At 37.9% G+C, this 23,278-nt stretch overlaps 1 protein-coding gene across 3 annotated transcripts in view; it reads left to right on the forward strand.

The window, feature by feature from the left end:
• The window catches only part of ARHGEF3 (Rho guanine nucleotide exchange factor 3), a 192,212-nt gene that overhangs the window by 40,905 nt on the left and 128,029 nt on the right, over positions 1–23,278 (forward strand). Inside the window, exon 1 of one of the 3 annotated variants that reach the window (XM_058166247.1) lies at positions 15,911–15,960. The exons of the other annotated variants lie outside the window; for them this stretch is intronic. Coding sequence (XP_058022230.1) covers positions 15,926–15,960 — 35 coding nt within the window. The 5' untranslated portion in view covers positions 15,911–15,925. Of the gene's footprint in view, positions 1–15,910; positions 15,961–23,278 lie in introns of those variants that run through there. 3 annotated transcript variants of the gene reach the window in all.

The raw sequence follows: 23,278 nt of genomic DNA on the forward strand, positions 1-23,278 counted from the left end.
AAAAAAAAAAGTTGACCACGCCCACCCAGTCACATTACATCCCACCAAGCCATGCCCACAGAACCGGTAGTAACAAATTTTACATTTCACCACTGACTGTATCCCAAACAAATGAAGAAGGAAGAATAAATAGGCTGAGGTGAAGAACAAAAACTAAGAAAGTTGTGTTTTGATAGAGTTCAGGCTAATGGTGAGATGTTTAGAGAACAGAAATGATATATTAAATGGTGTATGAAGGTAATAGAAGCAAGGATTGTTTGCAAGTATAGAAGGACATGGAGAGTTGTCGTAAATACACGTATTGTTTTTATTTGATTATTGTACACTCAGAGTCACTTCCTCTGAGATAGCCACATAAATTTAATTTTCCTCTTGCTTACTATTCTTACTTCTGTTGATTGAACTAGAATAGTAACTTGATCAACCCATTGCGAGGGTCATGTATACAAGATTAAGTTTTGTTAAACCCTTAGCAACTATGTAATAAAAATGTATTTAGTATTGACCTTCTACCAGTGAGTCCTTTTTACAAGTTAGCATCCAATTTAGGAGTGAATGTAAGACCTATAAAAACCTGAGTATTTCTCAAGCTGGACAACTATGTCAAGTTGTGTGGACTTCAACTCCCAGAATTCTCTCTACATTCTTATAGTTTTTGCTCTCTTTAGCAGCTCCAGTGTTGTAGAAAGTTATATACAGCTTTGAATTTTGTACAGATTTTCAATACAGATGAGAAAAAGCTGAAAGATTCATGTATCATCTATTACCATATTTTTCAGAGTATAAGACGCACTTTAGTTTTTTGGGAGGAAAATAAGAAAAAAACTGATTGGCAGGTTGATCGGCCTCCTGGAATACCCCCAATCAGCTGTTCCCAGAGATGAATTTTAGCAACAGGTTCCTTGGTTGTGAGCTCTGTGCCTTGCTTTTTTTTGTTTTTTTTTCTGCCTCTGAAACTTCTGAAACTCCTTTTGAGAAAAAACTTTTTTTTCTGCCTCTGAAAGCCTCTGAAGCAGAGCTTCAGAAAAAAAACCCTCTGACGGGGGCTTCTTTTCTGAAGCTTCTTTTCTGATGCTTTTTTCAGCCTCTGAAACCTCCGTTTGAGAAGTTGGTCTTGGATACATTCAGAGTATGTAAAAAACATAGTCCTCAATGGAACTACATCCACATGGAGGGAAGTATGCAGTGGAGTACCCCAAGGCTCTGTTTTAGGCCCAGTACTCTTCAACATCTTCATCAATGACTTGGACGAGAGGATAGATGGGGAACTCATCAAATTTGCAGATGACACCAAGCTGTCAGGAATAGCCAACACTCCAGAAGATAGGCTCAAATTACAGAAAGATCTTGACAGACTTGAACATTGGGCGCTATCTAACAAAATGAAATTCAACAGTGAAAAAAGTAAGGTTCTACATTTAGGCCAAAAAACCCCAAAATGCACAGGTACCGTATATGTGGTACCTTGCTCAATAGTAGTACCTGTGAGAGGGATCTTGGAGTCCTAGTGGACAACCATTTAGATAACAGCAAGCAGTGTGCAGCTGCTGCTAAAAAAGCCAACACAGTTCTGGGCTGCATAAACAGAGGGATAGAATCAAGATCACGTGAAGTGTTAGTGCCACTTTATAATGCCTTGGTAAGGCCACACTTGGAATACTGCATTCAGTTTTGGTCGCCACGATGTAAAAAAGATGCGGAGACTCTAGAAAGAGTGCAGAGAAGAGCAACAAAGATGATTAGGGGACTGGAGGCTAAAACATATGAAGAACGATTGCAGGAACTGAGTATGTCTAGTTTAATGATAAGAAGGACTAGGGGAGACATGATAGCAGTGTTCCAATATCTCAGGGGTTGCCACAAAGAAGAGGGAGTCGGGCTGTTCTCCAAAGCACCTGAGGGTAGAACAAGAAGCAATGGGTGGAAACTGATCAAGGAAAGAAGCAACTTAAAACTAAGGAGAAATTTCTTGACAGTTAGAACAATTAATAAGTGGAACGACTTGCCTGCAGAAGTTGTGAATGCTCCAACACTGGAAATTTTTAAGAAAATGTTGGATAACCATCTGACTGAGATGGTGTAGTGTTTCCTGCCTGGGCAGGGGGTTGGACTAGAAGGCATCCAAGGTCCCTTCCAACTCTTGTTGTTATTGTATAGTATAAGACATACCCAGATTTTCACCCTCTTTTTATGGGGGAAAAGGTGTGTCTTATACTTTGAAAAATACGGTATTATTTATTTATTTATTTATTTATTTATTTATTTTGTCACAACAATATATGAAGGTATCATACAAAAAGATTATATAGTATATGAACACATATATGAGTAAATATAAGGAGGTATAAGCATATATATATATATAGGAATAAGAAAAGAAAAGCAATAGGACAGGAACGGTAGGCACGTTTGTGCTCTTATGCACGCCCCTTATGGTCCTCTTAGGAATGGGGTGAGGTCAATAGTAGAAAGTTTTTGGTTAAAGCTTTTAGGATTATGAGAAGAGACCACAGAGTTTGGTAAAGTATTCCAAGCACTGATGATTCTGTTACAGAAGTCATATTTTCTGCAATCTAGATTAAAGCGGTTGACATTAAGTTTAAATCTATTGGTTGCTCTAGTATTATTGCAATTAAAGCTGAAGTAGTCTTTAACAGGAAGGACATTACAATAGATGATTCTGTGAGTTAAACTTAGGTCTTGTCGAAGGCGATGGAGTTCCAAGTTTTCTAAGCCTAGGATTTTCAAGTCTGGTGGGATAAGGTATTTTATTGTTTTCAGAGGAATGGAGAACTCTTTTTGTAAAATATTTCTGGACACGTTCAATTGTGTTAATGTCAGAGATGTGGTGAGGGTTCCAAACAGGCGAGCTGTATTCTAGAATTGGTCTAGCAAATGTTTTATATGCTCTGGTTAGTAGTGTGGTGTTTTTGGAAAAGAAAAAAAAACTTGTTAATCATATTTTGTCTATTAATATCCTCTTTGTATCCTTCTGATCATGGATTGAAGATTAGGGATAATTATGCTTAGTTCATGTTAGTAAAATATAATTTGGAACAACAGGAAAAACTGGAATTGAAAATTAATGCCCCCCTCCTTTGAATCAGAAAAACACAGCAAAATTTGTTTATTTCTTTACCCTTGTCAATCTATTTTTGTTTGTTCTGTTAGTAACCTACTCAAAAGATTATGAGAGTCTGAAGCACATACTGTATATTTTAACTACAAGCAGTGATATGCCTTGTCAGTATCAGTCTGCTTAATATATCATCCTTCTTTTATTTTAATTTTTCTAGAAAGAGTGCAGAGAAGAACAACAAAGATGGTTAGGGGACTGAAGGCTAAAATATATGAAGAATGGTTGCAGGAAATGGGTATATCTAGTTTAATGAAAAGAAGGACTAGGGGTGACATGATAGCAGTGTTCCAATATCTCAGGGGCTGCCACAAAGAAGAGGGAGTCAAGCTATTCTCCAAAGCACCTGAGGGTAGGACAAGAAGCAATGAGTGGAAACTAATCAAGGAGAGAAGCAACTTAGAACTAAGGAGAAATTTCCTGACAATTAGAACAATTAATCAGTGGAACAACTTACCTCCAGACATTGTGAATGCTCCAATACTGGAAGTTTTAAAGAAGATGTTGGATAACCATTTGTCTGAAGTGGTGTTAGGGTTTCCTGCCTAAGCAGGGGACTGGACTAGAAATCCTCCAAGGTCCCTTCCAACTCTGCTGTTCTATTCTATTCTATTCTATTCTATTCTATTCTATTCTATTCTATTCTATTCTATTCTATTCTATTCTATTCCATTCCATTCCATTCCATTCCATTCCATTCCATTCTTGTTTTCTTCAGTGTTTTTCAGCCTCAGCACCTTTAAGATGTGTGGACTTCAATTTCCATAATTCTCCAGCCAGCATTCAAGACCCTGCATTCCAAGAATTGAAGTCCACACATGTTAAAATTGATCAGTTGGGTAAACACTGGTTTAGATAACACAGAGAAGAGAATTTTTGTCATAATTCTATCAAAGGCAAATTTGACTCTTCCCGAGCATGCATCTTTCCTGTGAACATCTTAATATAAAAATACATAAATGTATATTCATCTCATATAATTCTTTTCTATCCATATTTTGTTTAAATCTATTATTTTTTTGCTATAAGGAAGTAATTCAGCATATTAACAGTTACCCTTACATAACCCTGCTTAAGCATCAATCATACAAATACAGTTAATTTGATCATGATTTCTTATGTATATAAATAAGGATTGTACAGTGCAATTTTGTGGAATAGGTGTAACTTTTTTGAATGTCTTCCTATCTCTACCCATTAGATGACCTCACATAGAAGAACATTTAAAGAAGCCTTAGTTTTTTCACAGAATTCAGAAATTGCACCAGCTGCTCTTCATTTCAATGATATTTATAACTCTGAATTAAACCCAGACAAACCCAAGCTAACCACCCTAACAAAGCAACAAGAGGGATGAGATGCCATCTTGACACATTGTTTCAGTCACAGAGAAATAAAATTTCCCATCTTGTGACCATCAGAATTGTGAAAGAGAAACTGTGCCAGCTGCCTGAATGCTATCTCAATAACCTTGGAGAGCAGATAATTAAGAGGGCATTACTAGGGTGTTCTATAAGAGAGAAGCTTATATTGAAGAAGCAGGTGTGAAGGAAGATTAATTCAAACGAATTCCTGAGGTGATTTCTCTGCAATTATTTGAATTATTAGAGGCAGATTCTATTATTTGTCATGGGTATTAAGCAAGATTGTGTATGAGTTCAGTCAGCCCCAGACATACGAAATGTAATGCACTAAAGCATCTGTTATGCGTCTGAGCTTTTAGAGAAGGAGAATTGCAGAGATAATTAAGCCTTATGGTAGTTAGCTGGGCTTTTTGCATTGTTTGGAATATTTTTGAACATAAACACTAAACAAGAGTAGTGAGAAGAATAACTTCTAGCTACAGGAAGTACTAATGATTTAATAAAAGAATAATTTTTATTTTGCATAATCTTATAAATAACTATTTGGACCAGCCAATGTTCCTAGTATGCCTTTATTTCCTTCTGATTCCTTTGAAAATGTTTTGAGAATATGTGGGAATAGAATCAGATTTGTGAGTAGACAATGTATGTAAGCAGGAGAGTTGACTAAAGTCATATTACTGTTACATTTTAATCTCTTGAAAAATCCCTTATGATGCTCTAGATTTATTGGATTACAGTGCCCATAATCTATTATCACTAGTTTTGCTGTCCTGTCAAAGATTGAGTTTTCTCAAGGGCCATTTCTTGCCCTTTCCTACTGCTGATGGGTCAAGTTGATACATTTTAGGTTCTCATAAATAGCATCTCTGTATGGCTGTGGTCTACCTGTGAACCTACTGATGATTTACTAAGAAGATGCTATGAGTCACAGGGAGTTGACGAGGAGTGACAGTGTTCACATACATACTAAGTACATCCAGAACCTACTAAGTAGTAGTGCTTTGTTTTGTGTAATCTTTGTTATTATTTATAGCTTTTAAGACTGTGGGAGGGCTTTTAAAACTATACAGAAGTGGAAAAGTGTAGGTGTTTTATACATTAGAACAGTGGTAGTCAACCTGGTCCCTACCGCCCACTAGTGGGCGTTCCAGCTTTCATGGTGGTATTTTGTCCGATACTGAAGCACTTTCCTTTTTTAAAATTTGACTTTTTTAAAAAAATTCATAGCATTATTTAAAAACATTTTCATTAGGTTTTCATAAAATTCCCCATGACAATTTAAATTTCTGAAAATATACTATTTCTATCACCTGCGTATAAGTTTAGTTCACGTTACGTAAGTGAAACTAAATGGCGCTAAAGTGTGACCGCAAACAAAAAAGCCTCATCCCAGAATAGCTCGCACATCTCCCCCCACACCTCCCAGCTGTAACAGACAAGCAGAGCTGGTAGCCGGCGCCCCCCACCCCCAAACCCAATCCACAATGCGCAAGGGGCATGCACAGACGATACATGGTGCATTACTGTGGAACTGGTGGGTGGTTAGAAAATTTTACTACTAACAGAGATACAAAAGTGGGCGGTAGGTATAAAAAGGTTGACTATTCCTGCATTAGAATTACATTTTAGTAAAAGTTTTTTTCTTTTTGACAGTCCAACGAAATTCAGCCCAAATTTGTAGAATTCTTGGCTTGTGTCTTATAAAACAAACTAAAAATAGTCAAAATAGCATTACCATCTTCTTTTGTAACGTACATACAGGATTTTTTTGATTTTATCTTTGTGGTACAGACCTGTACTTTCTGTACAAGGTATTTTATTACCTTGCACCAATATATATGTAATACTTTTTTATTTTATTTCCTCAACTTTTTCTTTGTAGGCAGAGCCTTATACTGTCCTGCTTGAAAACAACGCAGTCTTATACCCCCTAAATATATTTTTATTCTAATTATGTCAGGTCTGGAGCTTTTAATGTTCCAGATTAAACTCCCAATATTAGATTTAACAGAAAGACAGAATAACAGAGTTGGAAGGGACCTTAGAGGTCTTCCAGTCCAACCCCCTGTTCAAGCAGGAGATCCTACATCATTCCGGATATGTGGCTGTCCAGTCTCTTCTTAAAAGCCCCCAGTGACTTACTTATGGATGTTGTCGTGTCCCACTCCTCCGCTGACGGCCGGGTCAGGGAAATCCGAATCAGGCTTGCCTCTGCAGCTCTGCCCAAAGTCCTAGCAAAGTCCTCAGAGCAGGCAGGAGACCAGTAAGTGACTTCAGCAAGATAAGTTCGACTTTGCCTGACTCAGAGACTGCCAGAAAGCAGATCCTTTATATAGGCCATGGGGTGTGGCTCCATGACTCAGCACTCACTAAGGCCTGCCCCTCCCTTCCTTCTGTTGCCTCCGCCTATCCAATCTTCTGATGCGAGGGTCACTCCAATCAGCTGTTGTTGGAAGTAAACTTTCCTCAGGCTCACATGCTGTGGAGGAGGGGGAGGGGTCTAGCTGCTCCGTTTGCCTGGGCATGGAGCCAGGGCTGGGGCCGGGGGATGCTCCCTCCTCTGCAGCCTGCTTGGGCATGGAGCCAGGGCTGGGACTGGGAGGTGCCCCCTCCTCTGCAGCTTGTCTGGGCATGGAGCCAGAACTGGGGCCGGGAGGCATACATTCCTCTGTGTTCGGGAGCAGATAAGCAGACCCCGGCTGCGGTGAGAGCGGACAAGACACAACAGATGTAATTCCTAAGGTTCACAATGAAAACATAATAAAAGGGTATCTTCTTCATGCTTTTTGGATCTCACAGAATGTGCAGTAGAGCAGTAATTGTCACATTATATTGACATTGGCTTCTAAAGGATAACTATTTAATGTATCACTCTTTACGTTATATGCCTGGAAGGAATAGATTTGATCTATTTGATCCAGTTTCCTTAAATATTGAAACTTTTAAGTTGCTTAATTAAAATGGGCAAAGATTCTGTGGATTTGAGGTTTGACTTGGAGAGGATGAGTCACACAGCATAGCAGATTTTGTAGTGCACGCCCAGAAAGAAATACAAAACATTGTGTTCTATTGGTAACACAGTGATGACAGTCCAAAGGTGATCTCAGACTCATATATACAGGCTTTCTTCAGAAAACTCTCCTAAAACTAAAATTCTTTAGTTTCTCCTAAAACTAAAATCCTATGGCATTTCAGGACCCCTTCACAAATGGATATCTGCTTTTCTGTCTAACAGGCAACAAGTGGTCAAAATTGGCAATGCTCTATCAAACCCTGTTCCTGTCAAGAGTGGCGTTCCTCAAGGCAGCGTTCTTGGACCAACTCTCTTCATACTATACATAAATGATCTTTGTGACCAAATCTCAAATAATTGTGTTCTCTTTGCTGACGATGTCAAACTATTTAACACCACCGACAATACATCTACCATTCAAAAACACCTTTATCATCTAACTGCTTGGTCTAAAACTTGGCAACTCCAAATCTCAACCAGCAAATGTTCAGTCTTATATATCGGAAAAAAGAACCCAAACACTAAGTACATACTTGATGAACATTACCTTACAGATGACCCCCACCCTGTTAAAGATCTTGGAGTTTTCATATCAAATGATCTAAGTGCCAAAGCCCACTGCAACTACATAGCAAAAAAGGCTCTAAGAATTGTAAACCTAATCTTGCGTAGGTTCTTTTCCAAAAACACTACACCACTAACCAGAGCATATAAAACATTTGCTAGACCAATTCTAGAATACAGCTCGCTTGTCTGGAACCCTCACCACATTTTTGACATCAATACAATTGAACATGTCCAGAAATATTTTACAAGAAGAGTACTTCACTCCTCTGAAAACAACAAAATACCTTTCCCACCAGACTTGAAATCCTAGGCTTAGAAAACTTAGAACTCCGTCGCCTTCGACAAGACCTAAGTTTAACTCATAGAATCATCTATTGTAATGTCTTTCCTGTTAAAGACTACTTCAGCTTTAATTGCAATAGTACAAGAGCAACCAATAGATTTAAACTTAATGTTAACCGCTTTAATCTAGATTGCAGAAAATATGACTTCTGTAACAGAATCATCAGTGCTTGGAACACTTTACCTGACTCTGTGGTCTCTTCCCATAATCCCAAAAGCTTTAACCCAAAACTTTCTACTATTGACCTCATCCCATTCCTAAGAGGACCATAAGGGGCGTACATAAGAGCACAAACGTGCCTACTGTTCCTGTCCTATTGTTTTCCTTTTTTCTTCATATATATATATATATATATATATATATATATATATATATATATATATATATATATATATATATATATATATATATATGCTTATACCTCCTAATATTTCCTCATATATATGTTTATATACTATATAATCTTTTGTGTGATGCTTATATATATTGTTGTGACAAATAAAATAAATAAATAAAAATAAATAAAAACTGCCTTTTTTCATGGCGTATGGAATTTTATAAGGCTTCCATTACCATCCATCTTGAGGATGAGGGAATTTATCTGCTTTCACACAATGCAGATCCTGTCTGGTGTTTTCCATTACCCTAACCATCAGGAGAAAAACATTACACGATCCGTTTCATTCTACAGGTACTCTTGGATGTACAGTATGACCACAACTGAACCCAAAATTTCCACTGCTAAGTAAGACAGTTAAATGAGCTTTGTCCCATTTTATGATTTTTCTTGCTACAGTTGTTAGCGGAATCATTGCAGTTGTTAAGATAGTAACATGGTTGTTAAATGAATCTGGCTTTCCCATTGTCTTTGCTTGTCAGAAGGTCGCAAAAGATATCATATGACTCCAGGATATTGTAATTGTCATATATACATACCTGTTTCCAAACCTCTGAATTTTGATTATGTGACCATGAGGATGCTGCAATGTAAGTGCCATTGTAATGTTAAATGATGATTAAAGTAATAGTTGTAAGTAGACAACTACCTATACCTGGGACTAGTACTTGTAACAGGGACGTGACATAATGTAACATCTGAGGACTTAAGGAAAGGTGAGCTATATATATGAATAGATACTATATAACTCACTGAGTCTCCCATCATTAGAATTTGGATAGCTGATAAAGTGGAAGCACTAGTCATCTGAAGCACAAAGGTCCCCGAGTTCAATTCCCAGGAATAACATCTGGCTGCCTATGCCTAACAAGTCTTATATAGGACAAAATGGGTCATGTGTTGCCTCCTGGTGGTCAATACATCTAATAGGATGAGATAGTAAGGAGAGAAAAATTACCAAAGAATATGTCTTGTAATTGGGCTGCTTGTCATGTCAATTTAGACTTGTACTTAATTTTTCCTCTACCTCTGTCCTGACTGTTTTCTCAGTTGCCTCATTCCCCTTGTGACATGAGTGTACCAAGGAACTAGGCAATTTTGCTGAACATCAATCTCAACAGTATGTCTCTCAGTGTTCCTGGATACTATATTGATAACTTCTTAAAATGTCTGAAAGAATTAACATGAATTTTTTCTATTCAGAGAAATGCACAATTTTTATTATGCATGACCAAGTCCTTGGGTATATATGGAGTAAAATATGTACAGGAAGTACTTGTTTAGATTCTACCCACAGTTCTCATATACTCTTCCCAACATTTTAAAGAAAGCACTAAATCCTTCTAATTAGCACCAAACCAATACTCATTAATAACATGAAATTCAGCAATAGTAGACATTCTTCTTAAGTGTCAAATGATTAATAAAATTATTTCTTTTTCAATTTAAGATTAATCACTTGAATATGGAGACACCAACTTCTAGAATTTTACCTAATTGCATTTAATGCCTGTTGGGAATACAACCTTCTGGCCTTTTAACTAATGTGGGAATTTATTTTAGAAACTATATATTCTTTAATCTCAATTTATATGCCCGTGTATAAATGTGTAACTTCAAAAACAGCACTTCACAAAGTGTGGCAGCAGTGAGGAGCAACTTCTGAAGGAGCCATACAAATTGAGAGATAAAAGATAAAAAAATGTCTGCTTGAGCTATTTGAAAAGAAAGGTTATGCATACTGTAGCACTTCTCTCAAAGGATTTACACAGGCATAACAAGTTGTTGGTTTAAATGTGTGCTTGGCAAAGCTCTAATTTGTGCTAAATATATTGTAAAAGAAGAAATTATCATGAAATATTGATCACATTGTGATTTTGTATGTGTTTAAAACACACTAAGGAATGGGAGCAAGAATAAGAAGCTTGAAGCAATAACCTTGAATAATATTTGGTCTAATATATGCTTACTTCTCTGTCATTGAACAAAGTCTGTAAAGTGCTCTAAATTTACTTTTGTTTCACATTAAATAATAAATTTCAAGGTTTCTGGCTGGACTGAGATATATCCAAAAGTAGTAATTCATCCCCAGAGGATCTAAATGCTGAATATTTACAGATTAGTTGCTGTTCTGCTTTGTGAAGCTTTGTGAGGCTTAACCCAAGCAAAGTCTCAAATACTGCACAAAGTACTAAAATAAAAGAGTCAACAGCCCTATTGGTAATTGCCACAGATCTGGGGAGGTGCCAGAGAAACAGTATTTTTCAGCTTTCAGAGTGTTATTTGGCAGAAGTCACAATCCAGAAGTTGTATATAAAGCATACCAATGCAGCAAATCACTTCTTCCATCCTCTGTGTGCTCCTCATGAAGGGTGTGCGTATTTTAAATAGTCCTACAGGTAGTCCTAGTTTAGCAACTTCCTCATTTAGCAACTGTTTGCAGTTATACTATAGCAGTTATAGCATAAATAACTTTGTGACTAATCCTTGCATTAATGATCTTCACAGGTTTGTAAAGGAAAGGCAAGCTGAAGTAAGATCAGAAGCATACTTTGCAACCACTTTGCTCAACAATCAAGTTGCTGGTCCCAATTCTAGTTGCTAAACAGGGGCTACGATTATATGCCTGGTAGATGCTGTAGTGGCATATAGTGTGGCGTGGACATATGAGTCATTTCTGAAATAATTATCAATTTGCAAAAATGATCTATTCTTAACTTCTAGCTTAGGACTCTAGAGAAGTGGACAATATTAAAGTTACTATTTTCCTGCTAAGTATAGCTTCTATCTTTAAGATATATATTGCTTCCTTATGTTAATTTTACTCATATTCATGCTCCTGTTGCTATTTAATTCCAATTAATGTGAAAATACAATGTGTACTGCTCAACACGTCAGCATATTTCAATTCTTAGCAGATATTTGCATCTAATTTAATGTTTAATAAATGTAATACAGTCATATCATGGCGCTCGACTGTTTCAGAACTCGGTATTTGATACATTTTGAAGGAGAAATCTTGTCCTGACGCTTGTCTTTCTCCCAGTAGTCGACATGCAAGGAAGAACTTGCTGAAAAGAAGGACTAGAATAGCAGTGTTCCAGTATTTTGAGGGGCTGCTACTAAGAGGAGGGGGTTAACTTGTTTTCCAAAGCACCAGAGATCAGGACAAGAAACAGTGGATGGAAACTAATCAAGGAGAGAAGCAACCTGGAATTAAGGAGAAACTTCCTAACTGAGAACAATTAACCAGTGGAACAGCTTGACTTCAGAAGTTGTAGGTGCTTCATCACTGGAGGTTTTTAAGAAAAGACTGGACAGCTACCTGTATAGCTCTTGCTTGAGCAGGAGATTGAACTAGAAGACCTTAAAGGTCCCTTCCAGCTCTATTCTGATTGATTGATGACAGCTGTCTCGTAATTCACTATTTCTTCCAGCTGAAATAGTGGGTCACGTGGTAAGTCACATGGTTTTCTCTGTACCCATCGGTTTTAATATTTGACTCGTCTTCTGGAACAAATATTTGGCTCGTCTTCTGGAACAAAGTACCAAGGTTCCACTGTATCTTAAATATATAACAAATTAGAACAAAAGGACAGAAAAAGTCATTTTTTGAAATACAGAAAATACAAAGAAGCCATATTAAGCTAGCTTGTTAACAAAAATGCTGCAAAGTATAATATATGTGATCCAAATATTTCAACCCCTCAAACTGAGTATACAGTATTCTGAAATAGAATATTGTTTCCATGTGCTTCAAATCTTTATAGGATGCCCTTTTTTGTTCAGAAGAAGGAAATTCCTTGTGTATTCTGCATGGGTCACCAGTCATAAAAGTGCAGACAGCACATACAGACTTGTGTGTGTCAGAAATAATAAATCTTGGCCAACATTACAAATAAAGAATTTGAAACAGATGCAGCAAAGCACATACTTCACCATAACACAACAAAGAAGCATTTTAAAAAAGACATTGTGAGCCATTCTTTTTCTCTCATGAGACTATCCTTTGTGAAAATGAAGACCTAACCTATTTGAACACCAGAGGGTGGTATTTACCAAGAACAGTTTTTTATAATACTATGTATTAATTTCCTGTATACCGTATTGTTTTTGCTTGGAAGAAAGACAAGGATTTTTCCTTAATAATTAATTTTTAAATGGATGTCTTACCTAAGATTTGCTTATTGAAAAAAATTTCCTGCATAATTTTTTTTTGGGAGAATCGTTTTAAATTTGTGAAGTGCAGGAAATCAGGACCCAAGGCTGGTTTATGGCATGCAGATTTATGGCATGCTAACATTCTCTACAAGAATCTGAACTACTAACAATCAAAGCAAATTGGCAATAGATAAAAGTAGTAGAATTCAAGGTGGGCTTGACTTAGATCTTTTTTGGAAATGAAAGGACTAGAGTCTAATGACATGCTTTACCTCTCCCTTGGGCTCAGCCTGGCAATCTCCTATAAAAATCATTTAAAGTCATCGTCTTTTGGTAAATAAGCTCATAATTTCCATAAAGTTGTGATGTATCCTCAGTTACTAAACTTAAATACTTGCTTTTAAAAGAGTGAGGTTTGAAGTACTACTGTTAATTTGTGTAGGATACTTCTCTTGTCCAGAGGTATATCAGTCCTTTTTTAGTCACTCTTGGGAGATAATGGAGTTGTGGTTGGGAAGCTGCAAGAGTTTGAAAGCCTGTCATGAATTCTCAGCTGGAAATCTATTTTAGTTAGTATAAGTCATTTTATCCATCATGCATTTGATGAGGCATCTAACACATTACACATTTTGCTGAGATGCCTAAAAGCTGTGGATTTGAATTAAGGAAATGTTTGAATCATTTTCCTTTTATTAAGTTGTTTGGTAGTTCATATATATCTGTACTAAACAACCTAAAACAACTTAGTAACTTGAATCCCTTAATGCGCTTTTTATATAAACATTTGGTTTTAAAGGTATCATTCTTATTTTGTTGTTAGCGGAGAATTGTGTAGCATAAATGGAAACTTTCTTTAACATGTACAATTTATGTTAAACGTTGATCTGTATATAGGCTGTAAGAGATTTAATTCACATAACATACTCAACCAAAACAAGCAAATTGCATGATGATTTAATTTGTTGTGTGAATCAGGCTTTCTCCATAGTGGTGGAGACAGCATCCAGGAATGGGTAGTACTCGTCTGTTCAGTTGAAGGACTAAGTCTGTTAAATTGTAAGTACCACCCTTGTTGATAGGGCCTTCCAGCTTTTGACTCAGTCCTTCAGACTGAACAGACGTGTCAAGCTTTTCTCTTCCCTATCCTTCCTGGATGTTTTCCTTCATGGAGAATTCTACCAAAGTCTTCAATTGGAATAGTGTGAGTTACTGACTGACTCCAAACAGTGGTTGAGTCGCCGGGTGTGTGTGTTCCTGCCGGCTCGGGCCTCGGCTCCAGCCATTGGCAGGGAACTCTTAGCTGTTCGACTGACATAGTCAATGTTGGCCGGTTAGTTGCTCTTTGGATTACAGGCATTCTGGAGTAGCAGTGGAGTCGAGCGCTCCTGGAGCAGCTGGGGAGATTGAATTGTGGAGCTTTGCACTCCCCCTACCATTGGGAAACAACTTGGAGGAGCTTCACGCTCCTGGAGGGGCTGATCGGGCGGCCATTTTACATTGACATGCCGTCTGATAGATCAGACAGATTGGTGGAGCTTTGCGCTCCCATTTGCCATCCTGCATTTTTGGCAGCAGCCCAGTGCTTCCCCACGAGATGCAGAGAGCACCACTACCTTATCAGGAGCTTTGTGCTCCATTGTAGCTGGCAGTGGCGGCAGTGCCTTTACAGGAGCTTTGCGCTTCACTGCTGGACCGGGTGACATTTTGGGAGCTTCCCGCTCTATGAATTGTACGGCCGCCATTTTGAAACTTTGTGCTCCCCTGACTAAGTGACCTCCAATTTGGAGCTTCATGCTCCATTGACTATCTGACAGTGCACTCTACCAGGAGCGCAGCTATGTCGGCTGCATGGGCCACACAGGCCTCTCTGGTGGAGATCTGCAAGTGGCCACTTGGATCTTGCCCTCGCCATTTTTAAACATTATAAATTGGACATATTTGCCTCGGCAGAGTTGGCATTTGGATGCCAGGTACTCCAATGAGTCCATACCGAACTTGCATCCGTTGACCAGACTGGGGCCCTGCCATTATTCAGGGGACAGTCAGCTTTGGTGTGTCCCATTCCTGGATGCTGTCTCCACTACTATGGAGAAGGGGCATTGGTCTTACCTGATACACACTTTCTTATTGGGTGGGGACAGCATCCAGCCCCACCTGTTGTGGTCCGCCAGCAGCCTGCAGAGCTGGCAGCGGAGTCGGACAGTGAGGAGGCTGGGGAGGACAATGGGTCAGTCCTGGAGTCAGGGGAAGGCCCAGATGAGGGCTCTGCGTCGGAGGCAGAGATGGGGCCAGGGTCATCTGGGAGTGATGCTCAGCCTCCAGAGCCTCCAGAGGCAGACAGTAGAAAGGCAGAGGAACAGGAGGAGCCTGTTCCTGGTGCACACATGTGAAGAGCTGCCAGAAGGCAAGAGCAGCTAAAGCAAAAAGGACGACTTGGGAGTAAGGCCAGGAGATGATTGGCCCCTTCCATAAGGCTTAAAAGAGCAGTAATGGCTCTTGGGTTCTTTGTAGAAAAGCAACATTACTACAATTGTTTCTTGTTGGCATCTTCTGTTTCTGAACTTCATGGGGTTCTTGCCAAGAAAAGCCTTTAGCAGGGTGCCAAAAAGACTAAAGTTTCTGATAAGGCCGAAGGACTTTTTCTGAAGGACTTTGTTTTGGACTTAATTTGGACTAAGCTGAGAATGAAGTAATTCTCATCTGTTCTAATAAAATATGTTTGTTTAGGACTGATTGTGTCTGGCAATAACTACTTGGGCCTAGGCCACAACACCACCCATTGATAGTCTGGTCTTTGTTTCATTTCACTCCTGAGCTCCTGACATGTCAAGTCTGTTTCTTCGTCTTTGCCAAAAACTGGGAGCCCCTAGCAACAAGGCGGAACTTACAATTTAACAGACTCAGTTCTTCAGCTGAACAGACGAATACAACCCATTCGTGAATGCTGTCTCCACCGAATGAGAAGGTGCATATTAGGTAAGACCAATGCCCCATTTGTGATCTTTGTACATAAGAATGGATATGGTTAAAGGATTCCTTTATAAATTAGTGTACATATTCTATATTTAAAGTATTGAAAGCTTTGTTTTTCCATCAACATACATATTTGCATCATTCTGCTTAAATAGGTAATTTTTGACATTTTAAGTAGTGTATCTGACAAAGCAAATTGTGTTTCCCTACAGAAGGACTTCATGCAGGTATATCTAACCCTAACCGCTTACCTGTGAAAATGAAATGTTATGGCTTGTATACTTCAGTAAATATTACTAAAAGTCTGTATAGTTTTGTGTCTGTTTGAAATGTTCATTTGGGCAAAATGCTGCACAATAGGGCAAACTTTGTCATCAGAGGTACCTCAATGGGCTAATCTGCAGAATACTGGGACTCCCTCAAACAAAATTTAGGATTTTTTTTTATTGCTGCTTCTGTGTTGCTACTGCACTGCCATAATTGATCAGTCATGTGATCCTCATTTTCAGCATTTCCTAATAGGTTCCTACCCACAAGTCAATGGCAAATATGATCGCCAACACTCCTATGTTCCTTGCTACTTTCCCACTTGCAAAGATTTTGCTTTTGGGAAGCTTGCAGGGAGAAAGTCAACAGACAAACAGTCTAGTACCTCTGAGCTTGTGCTGAACTGGCCACTCATGCATTCCCTCCCTCCTCACCTGGCAGCAGCTACTTACCTGCCCGCTGAGAAGGGGAGGGTGGAAGGAAGGAAGGAAGGGTGGGTGGGTTGCTCACTCCCAGCTTCCCACAAGGAAGTTCAGTGGAGAAGCAAGAGGAAGTCAGGAGACGCTCCTGCACCCACTAATTTTTTGCCCACTCGTATTCATTCTGTTCATCTGTTTAGGTGATATCTCTGAAATAGGACTAAGACTTATGTGAAAATAATACTATCTCTGAAATGACCCAATGTATCTGGATTGTTCAATTGCTATATTGAACATACATAGCAAGGCATGTTCTGTGAACCAACCATTATGGCTTGAGTGAATCAACTAACTGTGGTTTATACCCAACAACCAATGGCTTAACATAATATGTGGACCCTGTTCTTTATAAGATGCTGCTTTCTTTTTTGCATAGGCTAAGGATAACAGGAAGATGCAACACTTTATTGCAGAATGGAAGTTTTGGGGTAAAATCCTCAACATAGGGCAGGATAATGGCCATGATAATTTTTTTTTGGGTGAACATAGGTCAACTTGATTGCTTGTAATGGACTTTTTGATCTTGCCATGTATGAAAAGCACCCCTTAAATTATTAAATCTTAAATTGTCCACATTTTATTTGCTTTAGATTATTTGTAAGCCACTCCAGGCATATAACTCTGGATGGCCTTTTGTTCATATATACAAGATATTACTTTGCATAGATTATATTGCATTTAATAGTCATCTGTAGCTAATGTTTGTATGGTTCAAATGCTATCTTTGCCTAACCCGAGTATTATTTCCTCTTTCAAATTATTTTCTATCTTCTCCTTGTGATCTAGGGATTACTAGATCACAAGGTGTTCAGTTCTCTATTTGTATAACAGAGTGTTGCATTAAAACTATGGCGAACATGTCTGAAGTTTGTTGTACAAATAGTCCTCAATTTACAACAGTTCATTTAGTGACCGTTCAAAGTTACAATGGCACTGAAAAAGTGACTTATGACCGTTTATCACACTTGTGACCCTTGCAGCATCCCCGTAGTCACATGATCAAAATTCAGATGTTTGGCAGTTGTGTCATATTTATGACAGTTGTCGTGTCCTGGGATCTTGTGATCCCCTTTTGTGACCTTTTGACAAGCAAATTTGATGGGGAAGCCTGATTCACTTAACAACTGTGGCACAAAAGGGTGGTAGAATAGAACAAAATCTACTTAACAAATGTTTCCTTAGCAACAAAAATTGGAGGCTCGATTGTAGTCGTAAATTGAGGACTACCTGTTATAACATTAAATGACTCATTGTCATTCAACCTATCCTAGTTAGTGAGATTATTATGAATTAGAAATGAAAGAATGACTGTGTGTCTTTATGGTTCTTGGGATGATGTAAAAAATAAAAGATGCTTCCTTGATCTTTTAAACTGCAGCTTTGTTATGTACCTGTTTAAGTGATTATATGTAGTATATTTCTGTGGTTTACAGTACTTTTTAAAGAAATTTGTTTTTGAGTAATTTGTTTCCTATGTATTATCTCCTGGGAAATCTAGACAAATCATTCCCTTGAATAACTTTTAGACATTGAATCTTGATGTTCATATCAATAATTTTTGGTTTTGGTGACCACCTTTAAAGCGCTCCATGGCATTGGGCCGGGTTATTTACGGGACCGCCTACTGCTACCGCATGCCTCTCACCGACCCGTGCGCTCTCATAGAGAGGGTCTCCTCAGGGTGCCGTCAGCGAGGCAATGTCGCCTGGCGACGCCCAGGGGAAGGGCCTTCTCTGTGGGGGCTCCCACCCTCTGGAACGAACTACCCCCCGGCCTTCGTCAGCTTTCGGACCTTCGGACCTTCCGCCGCGGGCTCAAAACATACCTATTTAATTGTGCAGGACTGAGCTAGATTTTAAATTTATGGGTTTTAACTGGGTTTTATTTTTTATATTTTAAAATACGGGCTTATTGAATAAGTTTTTTAATTGTTTTTATAGTGTATTTATGTGTCTTTGTGTTTTTTAAGTGCCTGTAAACCGCCCTGAGTCCTTCGGGAGATAGGGCGGTATATAAATATGATTAATAAATAAATAAAATAAATAAATAATAGTAATAATAATTACTATAGTAGTAATAATAGTGAGAGAAGTTCATAAAAATATACATTTGTGTGATCTAGTATAACATATGAAATTACATCTATGATGATTTTGGCATAATTTTTAAATAAATATATGGTACTTGGTTTCTTGACCAAAACAGTTTGTACGGACATCTCAGATTATATGTCCTTGATTTTTAACATACTTACTTAGATATAAAACTTGTGAACTTTAACCAAATACTTCCTGCATTTAGGATTACAACCTCAGCGTAGTATCTTGCAATTGTTTATTAAAAATATTTTTTGAGTTTAGATAAAATGTAGCAAATTGATAATTTATAACAAAGCTAAGATAGTGAAATTATGTTAAATAAAACCTCTTGTGGGAGAGAAATTCTATAAATTCACTGTGTTTGTGTGTATAACAAGTTACTAAGTTTTTTATGCCAATCAACACAAACCTAAATAAATGAAAAGGCCAATGCCTATCTAAATTGATACTTTAGTTGCTAAATCTATTTGACCTCTTACTGGGGTCATTTTTTAAGGATATCACTTAGGTCTACCATCTGCCAACACTAAGCCAGTGTTTACAAAAAAACGTATATTCAAATGTGCCAAACTGTAAAGGCTATAAGTATTCTCCAAAGCACCAGCAAGACAAGAAGTAATGGATGAAAATTTATCAAGGAGACATCCAACCTAGATTTAAGGAGAAATTTTCTGACAGCAAAAACAATTAACCAATGGAACGGCTTGCCTCCAGAGGTTGTGGGTGCTCCGTCACTGAACGTTTTTAAGAAGAGATTGGATAATCATTTTCTGGAATTATATAGGGTCTCCTGCTTGAGCAGGAGGTTGGATTAGAACACTTTCGAGTCCCTTCAATCTCTGTTTATTCTGTAGTTATTCTGTATTTAAGGCAAATTGGTGATTGTAAGTAGGCTTTCATGCTTCTCCTACCTTGAGTCCAACTTAGATGTGAAAGATAAAATTGGCTGGTCATCTTTGACCAAAACAGCTATGAATGATGGGTGAAGGTAATGAATTAGATTGGAATTGCAGTTTTGGAGGGATTGAATTCTTACTTGCTTAGATTTCCTAAGAAAAATGTTTTCTTTTCCTGGTTCTTTCTTTTCTTTTTATAATTGTTGAGAGGAAGCAACACTAGTATAATGTGAGAACCTCACTGCTGGAGTTTCTGGCTACTCCTTTGATTAAATCTTCATCTGTATACAAACTAACACAACAGCTAAGTCTTAATTTCACTTCCAAAGCTTTTAAGGAATTATGCTGCAGGCTAATACTACATACTTTGAAGTGTCTTACATTCATATTCATATTTCCTGGTAAAACAGGGACTTTGCATATTTATTCAATAATATCTGCAAGATCACTTTATTGACTCAGTATAAAATTCAACCAATAAAATGTTGCAAATGTTTGGTTGACACTGCTGCGTCTTCCAGGAATATGTCTTACATCATTATTGTCGTACTAACTTCTAAAAGATGTACTGTATTTAGTACACATAAGTAACATCTCAATGAAAATGTCAGTTGAGGGAAAAAAACCCGCAAATTCTCTAAATCACAGATGTCAAACTCTCTGCTTCACGTTGCTGTCACGTAATGTTTTGCGACATTTTCCCCCTTTGCGAAGCTGGGGTGGGTGTGGCCTGTGCATGACGCATATGGCCCGCAGGCCGCCAGTTTGACACCCCTGCTCTAAATCTTCACAGTATAGCTCTAAACAAGTCAGATGTTTAATGTCAGATGCTTAATGTAAATCAATAATAAATCACTCTGGTTTCCAAATGTTCTGAATATTAGGAATCACACTTTTCACAAACTATGAAGAATTAATGGATGCATTAAATAACATTAGCTTTTAAAATGCACAAAAATCAGTCCTATAAATTATTTGCCATGTGTTTTAAAGAACATAAACTATATTATTAGAAAGAACTACTTTTGCAGGAAATCCAGTCCTCTAGCAGGTCAATTACTCTAATGCCAGGATTCCCAAAATGGGCCTTGGCTGGGTTAATATGAACACTTATTTGCATACAATAAGTAACTTGGTTTCCCCTAACTTCTTACACCCCTAGTAAAAGTATGTATTCTTTCTTATATTTTTATGTGAAAAAGAAGGATTAAGAAAACAATCTACGCAGGGAAAAAAAGTCAGACTGTGAATGTGAAGTGCTATTCTCTAGTTCTCCCAGCAAGATAGTTGGGCTCATTTATACCATGTCTGGCTACAGATAGTTGTTGTTTAGTGACAGTAATTGGTTCTGGTGATTGAGTCTTTAGTGAATTATCACTAAGTGAAAGGTCACTAAGTGAAAATTACATTACTATGTCTGTGAGTACAGTTTTACTTCAGCTTTCCTTTGCTTTACAGCATCAAAAGGATTTGACCTCCAAACAGCTAGGTTAGCCTAAACAGCAAGGAGAGTTTCCAGAACTTGAATCACTGGAAGCTGGGTAAAACAGCAAATCTTAACCCCTTTTTACCTACTCCCCTATTCTTTGGAATATTAATCGGGGTGCTAAGATAATTAGCCAGAAGAGAATAGATGTTTGTATTTACATTCATTGGAGAGGAGAGGATTACAAGGGAGTAAGCAGGCACACAATAGGGAACACATGTAGCAAGGGTCCTTGAGTGGCTCAGACTGCTAAGACAGTCTGTTATTAACAGCAGCTGCTTGCAATTACTGCAGGTTCAAGCCCCACCAGGCCCAAGGTTGACTCAGCCTTCCATCCTTTATAAGGTAGGTAAAATGAGGACCCAGATTGTTGGGGGCAATAAGTTGACTTTGTATATAATATACAAATGGATGAAGACTATTGCTTGACATAGTGTAAGCTGCCCTGAGTCTTCGGAGAAGGGCGGGATATAAATGCAAATAAAAAAATAAAAAAAGGAATGTGCTGATGCTGGCTATTTGCCTAGCCTGCTTGCAGCTGCATGCTGTGAGCTGCTTAGGAGGTAAATAAAAGCTTTTAGTGTGAAACTGATTAGGTTCTTGTCAGTGTCAGGCAGAAATACAAGCTGGCAGGAGGCGCTAAGCAACTAAGTTTACATAACTTTCCTTATTAATTAATGGTTAACATGTTTTAGGGATGTGCTATGCTATGGAGAAAAGCAGCTCAGGAAGAGAGATTGTTTAGGCAGTTATTCCTCTTTCCAAGAGGGGAAAAAGAAAAAAAATGGTCAAGCAGAGAACAATGCGTACTAATTGACTAGAATGGCAAACACGTGATTGAGAGTGAGATGCTGCAGAAGTAGTAAAAGCAGGCATTGGTTGCAAAGTTGCTCTTTCATCACTGTAATAACTGGATATGTCACTGTCCAAGGCAGTTGCTAAACAAAGACCGCTAAACAAAGGGGCCGGATAGCTCAGGCTGGTAAGGCCTGTTATTAAGAACACAAAGCCTGCAATTACTGCAGGTTCAAGCCCGGCCCAAGGTTGACTCAGCCTTCCATCCTTTATAAGGTAGGTAAAATGAGGACCCAGATTGTTGGGGGGGCAATAAGTTGACTTTGTAAAAATATACAAATAGAATGAGACTATTGCCTTATACACTGTAAGCCGCCCTGAGTCTTCGGAGAAGGGCGGGGTATAAATGTAAACAAACAAACAAAAAAAGACTACCTTTATATATCACCTATTAATTTATATTACACTAAGTATCTGTAGTTAGCTAATCTTTGCCTTTCCTGGCAGTAAATACACTATCTGTTTCTAATCCTGCCAATTTAATAGTTTCTTAATTCTCTTCAGTAGATTTGGAAAAATGAACAAATGTTTAAAGAATTGTAAATTAATTTTGTATCATGACAGTGTTGGGACTCCTCTTTGGGGATTTATTATATTTACTCTATCTGGACTGCAAAAGTCTGGATAACACCTAGATGGAAATAAAGAAATGCAGAATATGCATGGTAAACAGGCAAAGAAACAAAGCATAGGTGGAAAGTGTAATTTCTTTTCCTTATAGTCTTTCTTATAATGATGATAAGAAAATGGACCAAGCTGGGAAAATATCAAGAAGGGATTTCTCATGCATACCTATATCACAAGAAGAGAGCACTTCTCCCGAGTTTTTCCTTTACTTCATTACTTGCTAAGAGTGAGACATGGAATGTGTATTTGGGACTGTGAGACTGTTTTTTACCAAGCTACAGCACAAAACACAGTTGATTCTCTGATGCTCAATTAAGTGGGTCATTATGACTTAAAGTAATGATAACTTATAAATCATTGAAGGACATATGGGAGAATTTCTATTGAAAGAAAGACCCCCTTAGATCCATACTGTGATCAGTTGAAATAGGATGTAATTATTCTAATCTAGTACAATTATGATAACTTTGTTTCCATTGAGGTGCTAACAAATAAAAAGGTTGACCATATTGACCATATCCTTAGTCAATAATCAATAATAGCTGTGGTTGAGATAATTGAAGTCTAACCCTTTGCATCAAGAACATATGAAACTAGAAAAAAAGAGGTGTG

Source organism: Ahaetulla prasina, chromosome 2 (genome assembly GCF_028640845.1).
Source record: "Ahaetulla prasina isolate Xishuangbanna chromosome 2, ASM2864084v1, whole genome shotgun sequence".
In the NCBI taxonomy this organism is placed as follows: Eukaryota; Metazoa; Chordata; class Lepidosauria; order Squamata; family Colubridae; genus Ahaetulla; species Ahaetulla prasina.